General features: G+C 37.5%; 1 protein-coding gene across 3 annotated transcripts in view; it reads left to right on the top strand.

Moving 5' to 3' along the window:
- The first annotated feature begins 7,330 nt into the window (after positions 1 to 7,330).
- DCUN1D5 (defective in cullin neddylation 1 domain containing 5) overlaps positions 7,331 to 16,045 on the top strand; it is a 31,346-nt gene continuing 22,631 nt past the window's right edge. The window contains exons 1-3 of one of the 3 annotated variants that reach the window (XM_003780805.2): positions 7,331 to 7,748; positions 9,999 to 10,090; positions 15,619 to 15,689. In XM_003780805.2, the coding sequence (XP_003780853.1) occupies positions 7,663 to 7,748; positions 9,999 to 10,090; positions 15,619 to 15,689 (249 nt within the window). In that variant the 5' untranslated portion in view covers positions 7,331 to 7,662. The remainder of the gene's footprint in view (positions 7,749 to 9,998; positions 10,091 to 15,618; positions 15,690 to 16,045) is intronic. The other 2 variants (XM_023511436.1, XM_023511434.1) reach the window with 2 other exon arrangements.

Here is a 16,045-nt window from a genome sequence, read left to right as displayed (position 1 = left end):
GATATGGAGATTTTGGTGGTGATTGTTACTGCAACAAAGCCTAGCAGTGACCAATGCAATCAAGGCATAGCAAATGCTACGATAACAACCCCCAAAATTTGGTGGCTTAATAAAAGAATTTTATTTCTCCTTCATTTAACAGTTCAATGCGGTATTTAGCAAGCAGCTTCTTCCATTTTGTGGCTCCATTACCCCAACGACTACGGAATTCTCCTGAGTTATCTGAATCTGGTAGACTGACAGGTGAGGAGCGAAGTCTTATGCAGGATTTGTCCATAGCAATTCCTGACTTTAAGAGAGGATAGGAGATATATTATTATTGGATTCTTATGCCAGAATAAGAAAAAATGACTTATTCCTTAGTCAACACATAGCTCTCTTTGACACAGTGTGCTTTATAAATCTGGTGTCCCACTGAATGAACCTATAGATCAGTGGTTCTTAACCTTCCTAACTCTGCAACCCTGTAATAGAGTTTCGCATGTTGTGGTGACGTCCAACCATAAAATTATTTTCATTGCTACTTCATAACTGTAGTTTTGCTACTGTTATGAATCATAATGTAAATATCTAATATGCAGGATGTATTTAGGGCAACCCCTGAGAAAGGGTTGTTTGACCCCCAAAAGGGTTGTGACTCACAGATTGAGGAACTGCTGCTATACATCATTTAGGCCTTATGATCATTTAGATCAGGCATCCTCAAACTACGGCCCGCGGGCCACATACAGCCCACCTAGGACATTTATCCAGTCCGCCGGGTATTTTTGCTGCCACTGCCTGTCCTGTTTAGCAGCTGACTCATCCCAGGGCTGCAGTCCGGCCCTCCAATGGTCTGAGGGACAGAAAACTGCTCCCCTGTTTAAAAAGTTTGAGGACCCCTGATTTAGATCATTTTGACTTGCTTAATATTTATTTATTTACTTCAGTTAGGGTCTTACTCTGACTCCCTGGTAGAGTATGGCAGTATCTACAGCTTCACTGAACTTATCCATATTCTGTAACCAGTGAAGGCCTCCATCCACTTTTCTGGTATAACCTACACATAGGACCAGATCATAGTTTGTGAGACTCAGAGCAAAGTGAAAACACACAGCATCTTGTTCAAGAATTAATAAAATGTGCTGTGAGCAGAGCATTAAGACCAGTGAAGCCTAAGATCCTGTGAGACTGCATAGGTTACATGCCTGTGAAGCCCACCCTGGATATACCTGAAAAGCAAGTCTGGGTATGGTGGCTAATATCTGCAATCCTGGCACTTTGGGAGGCTCAAGTGGGTGAGGTGTGGTGGTACACACCTGTAGTCCTGGCTACTTGGGAGACTGAGATAGGAGGATTGCTTGATCCCAGGTGTTTGAGGTTGCAGTGAGTTATGAGTATGCCACTGCCCTCATGTCCAGGCGGCAAAGTGAGACCTGCCTCAAAAAAAAAAAAAAAAAAAAAATTAGTAGTATTCTGGACAGGAAATCCTTATCAAAATTTGGGTGGGGATGAAAACTAGGATAGCTTACTCCTTTTACATACCTCCTTCTTTAAACCTCTCCCTTTAAATCTACACATAGACTACTTCAAATAAATGTCCTTGCTAGATGTAGACCTTGATTTTTGTTGGGGGCACACCAAAGACCCCAGGTGATAAATACCCATAATTGTGTACCCTTTAGCAGTTTTGAGAACATTGTCACTTTTATTTTCTTATTTTTTCAATAATACAATGCTGTGATGTCCAGTTATTATTATTATTAGATATTATTATATCTAAAAGACAGCAAAACTGAGTTACAATATGGATAAATGTTTTACCACATAACAATATAAAAAAGGTAAATCTATCAGTTTAATGGCGGTTCCATTAAACTCATTTCCATTTTAAGAAACGCTTTTCACTATGCTATTTTCTAAAGTTACACTTGGGAAATATACAGTAATGATCAAAATGCCACACTCATCTAGCAAAGACCAAACTTAGGAGAACACTTACAAGGACACACCTCATGCGAGGTGTCTGCACTCTTGGTCTTCTCTACCATCTCATGCAACCAAAAAGAGTTTGGTGCAGAATGTCATCAAGACAATGCCCTCTGTGCCAGTAATTTCGGCTCTACACACTATTTTCTTCATTTGGGGTACATATTCATACCCTGGAGCCAACTCAGGAATACTCTTAATGCAATTTCTCTCCTGAGCACTTGCTTTTAGTCTTCCTGGATAGGCTGCAAGTTGAAATTGCTCTGTCTTTGGTTACCTGATACACAAGAAATGTCTTTCTACCCACATCCAGAATTTATGAATAAGAATAAATGATATATAAGAATCTTTCTACAGACATCCAACCTAAGGGACTCTCTTGAGTTATTACTTTCTTCCTGTACTTCACTATTTTCTAATTTTATTTTTTCTTGCTCCCTGTAACATTTTAATAATATATTTTATGTTACAAGAGTTTTAGATTTATAAAAAAAATGATATGACACTACAGAAAGTTCTCATATATCCTATACACAATTTTCACTATTACTAATGTCTTACTTTAATATAATACATTTCCCACAATTAATGAGTCAACATTCATGTAGAGGTGTGAACCACCACACCTGACCTATTATTAACTAGATTCCACTTTTTGATAGGGAATGGCTAGATTCTAGAATATCTGGGCTGAGAGTAATTGTTGTGACCACTGTCGGAAAAATACAATCTATTACAGTGAATTATAAACAGAAACCAATCTTATGCTTTCCCCTACTATCCCTTTAAAGTTTCTCTGTGAACTCATTTTTCCATGCACCTTGAATAAAATCCCTTATTGTGGAAGGCTACATTTACCCTTATTTGATGCCCCTCTTATGTTCCTGTCATAGCAACCTCAAGTGTAGCCACGTGACTTGAAGAGTAGTGATCTCTGTTGCTTCAAGGCATAACCTTGAACGGTCTGCATGGGGTTTACCATGTTTTCCTTTGCCTCTGTCATACTGGCAAGCAATGTTCTAGGCAATGGCTATTCCTTCAGTTTGGGTCCTAGAATGAACTAGTCACATTCCAACTAACACTGAAGTGGCCCAGTACACTGCCTTAGGACCGGCGCTGAGTGGCATGCGCTGCATAGTTCTGCACTCTGGTCCCTACAAAACACTAGGAGTTCTTGTAGGCTCCACTGAAATACCAAAATAGAAAATCTGCTTTGATATCCCATTGCTATTGTTTACCTAGTCATCTTTCTTAAGATTTTTATGTATGGAAATACTTCACAACATTTTGACCTACAAAGTTGTTTTAAAAACAAACATTAATGTATAGAAAGGAGAGCACTTATACGGATTCAAGATCACAATAACACGTGACATCCCAGAAATCACTTAAGGTCTATATTGCTTGTTATTCTGGCAAGTGGAAAGTCCTATTTTAAAGAGGTGTTAAGAAGAACTAAACTATGTTCAGAATCTATAAATCAGCACATCTTACAGCACTATTTTTGGCCACCGTGGCACAAACATACTGTTTTAAAAGATTTTCTTTTTTTTTTGCAGTTTTTGGCAGGAGCTGGGTTTGAACCTGCCACCTCCGGCATATGGGGCTGGCACCCTACTCCTTTGAGCCACAGGTGCCACCCTGTTTTAAAAGATCTTTATGGCTTTGTTTTATAACCTCCAACAGATAAGTCATGAGTGTCTTCTTTGGATCTGAAACCAGAACACACAAGTTTCTGCTTCAGGTTAATACTTCATCATAGTTTGTTTCTCCATGTTAAGCAGATGGAAAATCATGCCTGTGTTAGTGAGCAGTAGAAAAAATTAAAACCACATAACTAGGCATTTCTATATTGCTCATAGGCAATGAGGCTACCAATATGCCTCTTTGTGAGTGTAACTGGGATGATGAGAATGGCCTACATCACAAAGTCCCAAAGCTGCAGATACGGGCATGGATGTGTAGAGAAAGGAACACTTTTACCCTGCTGGTGGGACTGAGACTTTCCAACTTCTAGGGAAAGAAGTATGGAGAATCCTCAAAGAGCCAAAAGTAGAACTTCCATTTGATCCTGCAATCTCCCCAGAAGAAAAAAAAAAAAACATTTTACCATGAAGACATTTGCACTAGAGTGTTCATGGCAGCTCAATTCATAATTGCCAAGATAAGGAATCAACCCAAGTGCCCATCAACTATGAATGGATTAATAAACTGTAGTATATGTATATCACAGAATACTACTCAGTCATAAAAAGATGGAGACTTTCATCTTTTGTATTTACTTAGATGGAGTTGAATAACATTCTTCTTAGTGAAGTATCACAAGAATGGAAAAGCAAGCATCCAATATGCAGATACTAATATGAAACCAATAGATAAATAACTATATCCCTACATGAAAGAAAAACACAATTAAATTTAAGTGGTGGGGGAGGTGGAGGAGAGAGGGATAGGGGAGAACAGAGGGGGACTGGAGTGCTGTCACCTAATGGGCACAATGTAATGGTATACAGCACACCCTCTCGGTGAAGGGCTCAACTACAAGTTGGACTTTACCTAACAAATGCAAACAATGTAACCTAATCATTTGCACCCCCCTATTAATCGGAAATAAATAAATAAGACAGAATAACTGGGATGCTAGAAAGCCCACTTTAGAGACTGGAGATTTGGGGGTGGCAGTAGGTACTGGCCAGAGAAAAAGAGGTAGATGCATATGAATGGTCTATATGATGCTGAACATTCCCTTCCCCTTGATAGATTAAGGACCCTATTCTTTATTCAGATAGCCTATAGTTAGCCTATATATATAGTCATGTGATGCCAAATGGCAGACATGTGTTCTGAAAAATGCATTGTTAGGCAATTTCATCATTGTGCAAACACAGTGCACTTATACAGACCTAGGAAATATAGCTATTTCACACCTATGTTATACGATACAGCCTATTGCTCCTAGGTTACAAATCTGTATGTTACTATACTGAATACTGTAAACAACTATAACAAAATGGTTAATTATTTGTGTATGAAAACATATCTAAACATAAAAAAGGTACAGTAAAAATATATTATAATCTTAAAGGACCATTAATGTTGTCCAACATCTACTGAAATGTTACATAGCACACTACTGTATTTCCCACTCCAGACTTGTCACTTTATGACTTCAGGAGTCATCTCTGCCCAGAAAAGTTCCTGGTTTAAGTGGTCAATAAATATTATTTGAACAACAAACTAACTAAATATCATACATAGATCCAGCCTTCTATTTTTTTTTTTCTGGACAATTCTATAGATGTAAGTATGCTTCTATCGAGTCACTACATTCAACTAGTGACCAGAATCTCCAGGTATGGTGGAGTCCTCTTCCTTAGGTCTAAAAGTGATTCCTTATGATCCAAGGACCTATGAACTAAGACATAATCTATTTCCCACTCTCACTCGATATATAATGGAGGAGAAGGGACATAATTATTACAATAGAAATTCTTAGAAAAGAACAGAGCTGTACAATGCTCACTGCTCTACAGCAATGCTGGTATCTTGCTAGACAGGCATTATGGAATTTCCTACCCTTTGATTAGGACGTGACTATACTCTCTGGAAGAATCTTCTTTGAATTGAGATTTTTGTTTCTGACTTTTAAGTTTTATTCCATTTCCTTAGTCCTCCTTGGGAAAAAGGCTGTTTAGCTTTTGTAACTAATTTCTTGAAAAAACACACTTGGCTATTTCTATTTTGTCATTATAATGTGTTTTGCTTTGCTCTGCACATTTTATATCAACTTTGAGGAATAATATTCATATATGAAGAGCATCCATTTTTAACTGTACAGTTAGTGAATTCTGACAAGTACATGTATCAATATCTCAATCAAGACAAAGAATAAGTCCATAATCCAAAAATTTCCCTTGTGCTTCTTTGCAGTCAGTCTTCCTCCTTACTCATTCCATCCCGAGCCCCAACTATCACTGATAATGTTGTCCCTACCGATACATTTTATATGTTCTAGAAATTCATCATATATCCAACTATGGATTTCCAATCGTCCCATAAATGTTATATTGTTTGCCTGAATCAAAATTCAAATAAGAAACACATATTGAAAACAATTGATATATCCTTTAAGTCTCTTTTAATTTCTTTATTCTCTTCCTATTAGTTTGTTGCAGAATCTGGGTCATTTATCCTATAGGTTTTCCCACAGTGTAGAGTTTGCTGATTGCAAAGGGTGTTTCATACCTTCCTCTGTCCTCTACATTTTTAGAGGGTAATCCTATTTTGAGACTTGATCTGATTCTGATTTGATTTTTTGGCCTCATGCATTTTTAATTAGGTTAAAGCACCTCAGGCTTTAACATTCTTTCTGTTTTAAGTAACAGAGCCTCGGACAGCATATGCAAAATAGCGAAACTTATTGGCTAACATAATCGAAAATTCCAGGGCATATCATGGATTCTGGGCTCATATCATATAACCCTGTTTCAGTTTTTCTTTCTGCTCCATCTTGGTCTCTTTTGAGTTTCGGCTTCATTCTCCACACCTTCTCAAGTTCAAGTCTACAGGAAATAAAGTTGCTTCCTAATGGTTCAATTTTATGTCAGTGGCACTCGTTGGCCTGGCTTAGGTCATGCGTCAATCCCAAACCTATTAAACACTATTCTGATTGGCCAGATTAGGGTGCCAAAGTGGAGGTAGTCTCAGTAGAACTACTGTGTTATTAAATTTAGACTTCTAGTCTTCTAGCCCCATAGTGGGTTTGAAGGTGAACTTGTTTTACATACATATTTCTACTTTCTATTATATATCCATATACAATAGCCCTTACATATAAACAATATTTCTATGAAGCAGAGGTAAAGTGTACGAGGAAGCCCATTAGAACTGACCCTCAAATTCCACTCTACTAGGTCAGCAGCCACCTACTGTCTCTTATCTGAGCTGTGAACTTTGTGAAAACAGAAATAGTAGAGGTAAGTTTCAATACGCGAGAAAATGACAAGCAGAAGTCGGATTAGAGGAAGAAGTGGGGATAGGGGAGTGGGCGGCTGATTGCAGGCCGGTAAAACATGCAGGCTACCGGGCGTGGATGCATTTAAGGGGAGGGAATACTTCAAGTAAGGCTACCGCGTAGAGCTCGGCACGGATACTTGGTCTACCTTACCAAGTTACTTTTAACGCCAACGGCAGAGTATTAGAAGTTTCATTTCTTGGCGGCGACATCAGGCCGGGGTGGAAGCTAAAGGAGGGCAGGTCACCACCTGCGAAGCTCACTTGCCTCCGCGGCGTTAACGCGCGGGTAGCCGGGCACCGGGCGCCGTGGCCAGCGGGAGCCACGCCCCCCGGGACCGCTCCGCGCTGCGTCACGTCCGGACCGAGCGATCCGCATCCGGGTGAGGCTGAGCCCTGCTCTCTCTGTCTGGTGGAGCTGCCGCGCTGTCCGCGTTATCTCCTCCCGGTGAGACCCAACTGCAGTGTCCACCGGTGAGGAGCCACCCCTGTCCTGGGCAAAGAAAGACGAGGAGGAGACCTGGGAGCGGGCGGCGGCTGGGCTGCGCCGGTGCGGGCTGGCGACTCTGCTCCTCCGCTTGCTGCTGTCTCTGGGAACTGGGTGCCGGCGCTGAGGGGCTTCCAGCGGACAACGACCCTCTTCCCCGGCTCCCCTGCCCACCCTGCCGGGGAGGGCAGAAGATGCCGGTGAAGAAGAAGAGAAAATCCCCTGGGGTGGCAGCAGCAGTAGCGGAAGACGGAGGCCTCAAAAAGTGTAAAATCTCCAGGTACCACCTCCCCCCACCCCTCAAGCTTTCCTCCTTCCTCCTCTGCTGAACGCTGGAGGAGGAGTCGGGCCCGGCCTCCCGGCCTCCCGGCCTCGGGCTGGAGACAGGTGAGGCCCCAGTGCTCAGGCCAGCCGGTAGGTGCAGAGCAAGCACTGCGAGTCCGCTGCCGACCCGACCTCGTGTTCGCGTGCGTGCGCTCTGGCATATATGGAGGAACTGGAAGAGCCGCCCCACGTTTGGGTTCTACGTGCACTGGAGGGTGGGGAAACAGATGCATGTAAATTGCGCTTTTTCCCCCATCCCCACGGCCTTCCACCCTTCTTTCCCCAACCTGGAAAAGAGTACAGATCCGCTAAAGGGTTAATTCTCGAATTTCTTTGTAGAGTGTCAAGAAAGGAGCAGAGCGTGAGGAATCTTGACAACTGTCTTGGGAATGGTAGAAAGGAAAACTTACATGCTATAATTGGCTTCCACATTTAGTATTTGGAGTGGCCTAACCCGGAAGGTCTCAGCAGGAGGCCTTTTAAATTGCCCGAGCCCTATTTTCTGGAAATATAGTGCCTCACCTGTGCCAAGTCCTTTTGTACAGAGTTGGAAAGGCTATGCATGCTTTTTGTTTTCTAGCGTTTAGAACGCTGTTCGCTGTCAGCATAAATATTAATAATTTGTACAGAGCTATTGTACTCTGTATCCTCTTGTGAAAAAGGAGACAAGGCGACCAGGCAGAACTGTATACTTAGCTCTTTGGCCTCATTGTAGCATGTCAACGAGGCATCACGGTTTTTTTTTTTTTTTGTATGCTGCCAAAAAATCATTGCAATTTTGATGTGAGATGTGGACTTTTAAAAAATCTTAATGGATGTCTATCAGTGCTTGTCACTTTATATGACAACTTTAGATGCTACCATTAACAGTAACCAGCATTGTAAGGAGAAAATAATGGTAGAGCTCTCCTTAAAGAGAGATCTACTGCTTAAAATGTGAGGTAGGTTAGTTATCTAGCCTGCATCTTCTCTTTTGTAATTTTTTTTCCCTTTGTTCCTGTGCTTTGGCAAAGAAGGCTAACAAGTATTTCTTGGGCTAGTAAAAAACATGAAAGATGATACGCTTATACGGCTTGGTAGCTAACGTTATGATTGACGTGATTATTTTGGTAGTTCATATTTTTATAAAACAGGCAAATTATTAGTTACTAGTTTCTTACTGCACTAACTTTTGCCCTTCTTAAGTGTGTTATGTATCAAAATTATTTAAATTAAGTACGTTAAAATAGCTAAGCAGTCAGATTATTAATACTAAGATGACTCTTTGTCAGTTTAAATTTTTAAATATTGGATGCTTACTGTACACTAAATTGCTTAATTGCAGACACTCTGGCATTTCTCTAGCATTGTAGTAGTTAGTTATTTGAATTCCTTGAGAAAAGAGTCTCTGAAGTCCATTAAATCCTAGAGGCCATTTTTGAACTTCCCAGATTTTAATGATTTTATGAAAAATAATGAAAATGACTTTATGAAAAAAAACAGAATCTAAGATTAAATAACCTTGGCCATTATTTGAAACATTAATAACTTTTAGAGATTTTTCTGCCTTTTTTTAATCTGTAGAATTTGATATAACCTGAGTCACCATTTATCTTTAAAAATCTGGGGCAGCACCTGTGTCTCAAGTAGTGGGGCGCTGGCCCCAGTATGGGGTGGCGGGTTTGAACCCAGCCCTGGCCAAAACTGCAAAAAAAAAAAAAAAAAAGAAAGTTTTATCTTTAAAAATCTGTTTAAGTTTGGTAGATGATAAATGACTCTTACTATAGCATTTTATTTTGAAATATTAAGTATCAAAGTATACTTCGTAAGATTCTGTTTTCAAATATATATCTATACGTAAATACAAGTTCTGTACAAATCAGTAGCAGAATCACAATGAAGATTTGTACTTTTCCAGCTACTACTCCTGCATTGAGACTGAGGTTGAACTTCTACATGTAGTCTTTTAAAATGTGGGAAGTAAATTTTAGTTGATATTTTTGGAATTTGGTAGCGATCGAAGTAGCATTTGGGTTTCATTAGCGAGAAATTCTTGTGTATAGACCACTGTTGCAAATTGCAAATACTTAACTCCATTTTTTTTCCTGTAATATCACCAGTTAAGGAAAAAAACACTATTGTCTAATTGAAATAGTTCATTTGAACTTAGTTTTTCAATAAGAGTTGAGACTTGATAAAAATCTTAGGCATTTGTGTGTTTTCTAAGCTATTGCAGATCCCAACCCCCTGCTAGACTAATAAGTGGAGAGGAACATTTTTCAAGCAAGAAGTGCCTGGCTTGGTTTTATGAGTATGCAGGTAATGAAATTAATATAAGAAGATCTCAGTCATATGCTTTAAAAGTTTTTTGATTTATTCATTTGACAAATCATTTGTTGCAGGCCTGCTGTGTGTTAGTGCTTGTGGGATGGGGTCAGGGTCAAGACTGAGGATTGTGGGTAGGATGAAAATTTGGTGCCATTTCAGACTGGTATTTCTGTAAATGTACGGAAGTGCCAAAAAATGTATATACATTATAAGAGATGTTATTTATATATTATATATTACATTGTATGTATATACTGAATACCTCTTGTATTTGCAAAAGTCAGATGTGACTTGTCATCTTTTTTTAATCAGTACATATTGAGTATTACAATTTTAATACAGTTTGTCCTTTCTTAAAATGTGTATACTTTTTTTGGCACCCTCTGTATATTCTGTATACTGTATATTTAGTGGAAGGGGAGAAACTCATTTAGTATTAATAAAATTTGTAAATGGACAGATTCAGATTCATTTATTAATTTATATCCATTGGCTAAAGTAGTATTCTGGAAAACAAAAAGTATATACTAAGACATTCTGTTAAATATTCTTATTTTTGTAATTTTTCTTAGCTGCAAACTAACATTTTCTGAAACTTTCAGGAAAACAGAGTAAAGATTTAAGTTATATATTACACAGCACATTTACCCTTTAATGATTTTTACTTATTCATTTCTTTTAGCAATGCATAAGTAAGAAAGTAAATAGACTAATATGAACATAGCATGATAAATACTATGTTAGATAAACTCTTCATAGCAAGGATATATAACCCAGTTTTTAAAGGGGCAAGAGAAGTTTTCTGGAGGAGCTGAGGTAACTCTGCTAAATCCTATAAGTGATTGATGATGGTAGGCCCAGAGTGAGACCATAACCTAGGCATGAAAGTCAGTGTCAGCCAGGCACGAGGCAGGAGGCTTACTGAGCATGTAAGCGAAAATGTACAAAAGAACAAGTATTTTGCTTTACACTAACTTTTTCATAAACATTCGTGAAATTTTTGTTTTCTTAGAATGGTTTTGGTGTTTTGGAGTAATTGATTTTAAAACTTTGCCTCCCCCTTCCCTGTTTCCTTCTTCTTACCTGCTTTGTTATTTGTTTTGTTTTTTTCCCCTTCTTTTTATCACTGTCATTCTCAAATGTTGTTTAAAATAAAAGTGTCTATGTAGCTATTGCCTTATATTTAGTGCTACTCCATGTTAAGGTCTAAAGTGTACCTGGAACTTGAAATGCAAGTTTAGGCTAACTGTATTTTGAAAGGGGAGCAGTAACTTGACTGATGAGATTAGGTGTGTGATCCCAAAAGTATAATTTAAAAATTGTTTAGTAACAGAACAGATTTTTTCTAGACCCAAAAAAATGCTATTACTGGCATCCCAAGACAACCACTAACCTAATTTAAATGAAGAGAATTCATTTTCTTACTGACCTCCATTTAAACTGTTGACTCATTATTCAAAATGCCAGTTTTACTGGTATGCATAAAATAAAACCAGAAGGTCACTCATTTTATTTTACTTATAAGGGTTTCCAAGTACCATAAAAATAATAAATTATTTTCCTTTATTTTACTTGGTTTGCCTCTCCTAAGAACTTTCTAAGTAGCATAAGATTCTAATTAAATATTTATTTCCTATATTACCATTTTTTAATAGCCAATATATAATTACTTTAGGAATTGTACTAAGTATATAATTTTTACTTATGACCGTTCTATGGTCTATTCCCATTGTATAGATGAGAAATCTGAATAGTTGGCCCAAGATTATGCAGTGACAAGTCCCAGGCTACAAACCAGGTCATACTGACTCTAAAGTCCATGCTTTTAACTATTGTGTCTTATAACATTCATTTTTAATTTAAATACATACATGACTATACATGGCAACTAATTTTCATTTTTACAAAGAAAATATTAGTGCATTTGAAATTAACTTATCTTCTATCATTTGATAAATAACATATTATTGGGCACTGGTTTATGAGTCAGGCACTCTTCCTGAGTGCTGGGATATAATGGTGAACAAGTCAGACAAGGTCCCTGCCTTTGGAGCATTTGTCTTCTAGTGGGGAAGACAGTAGGTAAAGAGATATAGTCGACATAATTACAGATTCTAGAGGGTTATAAAGGTAATAAATATGATGAGGGTCAGGAATAGAGAGTAAAAGGGTCAGCTAGGCTTTCAGATTTCAGAGTGATTTGTGAAGGCCTTTCTGTAGAGACTCTTTTGGGCAGAGAACTGATCAGGGAGGAAACAATTGTTTTTTAAATAAGCAGTAACTATTCTGTCTTAAAATTTAAGGATGGATGTCCTTATTAAAATGGTGACAGTTATTGTGCCTGAGAATAGATGTAAAGTCCTCAGCACAGTACAGGGTATATATTCAGAATGCCATAATTATTAGTTGTTATTATTAAACAGTAATAGTATTACAGCATCATGTTTACTGGTTGTGTGTTTTTACAGTACTGTTCCAAAATTAACAACCAGTTTTACGAAGCTCATGTTGAAGGTGCCTTGTCACTGAGTACTTTTTTTTCCCCCGAGCATCTGTTATGGCTGGCATGGTATTAGGCTCCACAAATATAGCTGGAAACATTTCTTACGGTTACAAGGAAATCAGGAAATAGATGGTGTTTATTTTTCTTTTAGTTTTGAAAAATCAGTAAATTTGTTACTATGTATTATAGGTCATTTTTGATAAGCCTGATTATGGTTTTGCCCTTTCACAGTACCTCTTATTCTTTTTTTTTTTTTTTTTTGTGAGGCAGAGCCTCAAGCAGTCCCCCGGGGTAGAGTGCCGTGGCATCTCGGCTCACAGCAGCCTCCAACTCCTGGGCTCAAGCGAGTCTCCCTCCTCCGCCTCCCAAGTAGCTGAGACGACAGGCGCCCGCCACAACGCCTGGCTACTTTTTTTTTGGTTGCAGCCATCATTGTTGTTTGGCTGGCCGGGCTGGATTCGAACCGGCCACCTTAGGTGTATGTGGCTGATGCCTTAGTGGCTTGAGCTACAGGCGCCAAGCCAGGACCTCTTATTCTTGAGTGATACTTAAATTAATAAGGAGTTGGTAATATACTTGGCCTAAGGTAAATAAAAACATGGAAAGTGAAAGAGGACTTTTAAAGTCTTATAAAGAATCAGAAAATAAGGTTGGAATTGCAATAGTCCTATTATTGTAGTATTTAGCTGGCACAGGGAACTAGTAGAGTGAACAAAATCATTTTTATAGTTTCTTCCATGGAATGAAAACCTAGTTGCTCGAAAGAGTTAATTACATTTATCTTCAGCAGTTGACCCAGGGAGAATTTTTATTGAAAGGATATGGTACAAAAAAATCTAATTAACAACTGGGGAAAAAATACTGGTATAGACCTTGCTTTAGACTTAGATCTGTTAATATCTACATCACTTTGGGAAAGTCACTTAACATTTATGGACTTTATCTATATAAGGTCTTATATATACATATATATATATCTTATATATCTCTGCATAACTTAATTTGATTCTAGTCACTAATTTTAATTACTAATCAACTAATCACCCAGTTTCTAGGGGGCTATACAGATTTTTTTTTTTTTTTTTGAGACAGTCTCACTTTGTTGCCCTTGCTAGAGTGCCATGGTGGTCATAGCTCACAGCAACCTCAAACTCTTGGGCTCCAGTGATCTCTTGCCTCAGCCTTCCAGGTAGCTGGCAATACAGGGGCTTACCACTACGCCCAACTATCTTTTTTTTTTAGAGAAGGGGTCTCACTCTTGCTCAAGCTGATCTGGAACTTGTGAGCTCAGGTATTCCACCTGCCTCGGCCTCCCAGAGTGCTAGGATTACACCACACCTGGCCTACAGAGATACTTTTTGATGTAATTCTTCAGCTTTCTCTTCTAATCACTAGGGGAAACTTTGAGGGTAAGTCTGGCTTTTTTTATTGTTGTAGAAAAATTTAGACCATATTCCTATCATAGCTTTAAAAAAAAAAAAATCTTTGTTTTCTTCCCTTAAATTTTTTTATCTGCTTTTTTTCTTCCAACCATATATGTATATAAAGATACATACTCAGCTATTTTTTTAACACTTCGTTGTATATAGATGCTTTTTAAATTGTAAAATTGACACATTCTCATTAAAACAATTCTACAAATATATAATATTAGGAAGTGAAAGTCTTCTACAATTATCACCCCATTTACCTTTTAACACTGCAGTGCTTTGTTAGTACTTATTTACATTTCATGGCATTTACCCTTGACACAAAAAAATTGAAAGAGGGTGTTGGTTTCAGAACGTGTATTAATGTTGTCTTAGTAGCCTGGATCTCGTCTCAGGCAGCAAGAATGTATGGACCACATACTGGATGGCTTCATTCTTTTGTTAAGAAAAACTGCAGGACATTGGCTTTGTGTTGTGATTGTAACCTAAAGGTGGTACTTTAAAAGCCACCTTGGTTTGATCTGTGATTCTAAAGCAGAGAGATATGTTTGGTCCTGATAAAAAAAAAGATAGAGAAGTCTCTTGGCTATTTTAAACATATTTCAAGAGTATATTTGCAAAAGTTCGTAGTAATAAAGATGTTTGTATCATATATAGTTACAAAATTTGTTTTAGTCTTAATCCACTCACAGATGAGACCCAGTGATTATGTAATTACTATATTTTGGGAGTCTGATAACATAAAAAAAAAAAGAGTTGATATATTGACTTATATTTAGTGTTTCTAAGGGAATAAAATAAGGAACAAGTTTAGTACCAGTAATTAATTTTGGACAGATGATAGACATAAACTGTGAGATTAAACTTTTGTTTCTACATTAAGGTGACATAACTAATGCCTTGCTGTCTATTTTAAAACCAAGATGATAAGGAAAATAGCTCTTTCTGGAAATGGAATGTAGTAATTTTCATAAGTTATTTTTATGATATATGTATCTTTTTCAAGAACTAAATTATATTTGAGTATATTTCAAAAGGGTAATGAATGATATTCTGTATTAATAAGTAAACATATTCTCTTTGTGATTACTGTATTGAACTGTGCATTGGTTCTGACACATTCTAGTCAGATAAAAAGCCCCAGCCTTCTGGGTGGCGCCTATGGCTCAAAGGAGTGGGGCGCAGGCCCCATATACTAGAGGTGGTGGGTTCAAACCTGGCCCCGGCAAAAAAAAAAAAAAAAAAGAAAAGCTCCAGCCTTATGTTTCTTTATATTCCAGCATTGCCAGGTTATTAGTAAATAGTCTTTTTAATGGCTAGGTTCAGGCTTTTATATAAATGATTTATATTAATGGAATTTTTTATTGCTACATTTCCTTTATTTCATATTGTAATGTGGTGTTCAAAGAATACTTGACAAATTTAAAATCTTGTAGCAGTTATTTATACTTTATCAAAGCAGTGCCAAAATTTAACTATTTACCAAATACTATGATATATTCATAGATGCATTTAATAGAATGGCTGTGTTTCATCTCAATCTTAAACTATAACGATAAATGTATGCATTGTTTTTGTCTTTGAAGGTCCTGATGAAGTTGTAGGGCCAGAAGGAATGGAAAAATTTTGTGAAGACATTGGTGTTGAACCTGAAAATGTATGTTTTATTCCTAAGTAGATTGGATTATAAGTGGGGTATAGCATATTCACAAATTTCTAAAAATAAAGACACTAATCTTGTGTGAAAATTTTGTTTCTTCATTTTTAATATTATAAATTTGCACTTAGGGTATTTTTTAATCAATTTAAGTTGAGCAAGTATTCCTTCTTGATACAAATGTCATTTGTAATAGAGTTTCTGCCTTCAGAAACTATTAGAACCTTTTACTTTTAAGAAATTGGCACATTTCAATTTCTTTATAGTTAATAATTCCAACTACTCTTTAATCATTGAAAGTTGAAAATAGTTATATAAAAATGCTCTCCATGATAAATATAGACATGATTATCTCT

Source organism: Otolemur garnettii, unplaced genomic scaffold (genome assembly GCF_000181295.1).
Source record: "Otolemur garnettii isolate 467f Iridium unplaced genomic scaffold, OtoGar3 scaffold00001, whole genome shotgun sequence".
Classification (NCBI taxonomy): domain Eukaryota; kingdom Metazoa; phylum Chordata; class Mammalia; order Primates; family Galagidae; genus Otolemur; species Otolemur garnettii.
This window is presented reverse-complemented; position numbering and strand designations above follow the sequence as displayed.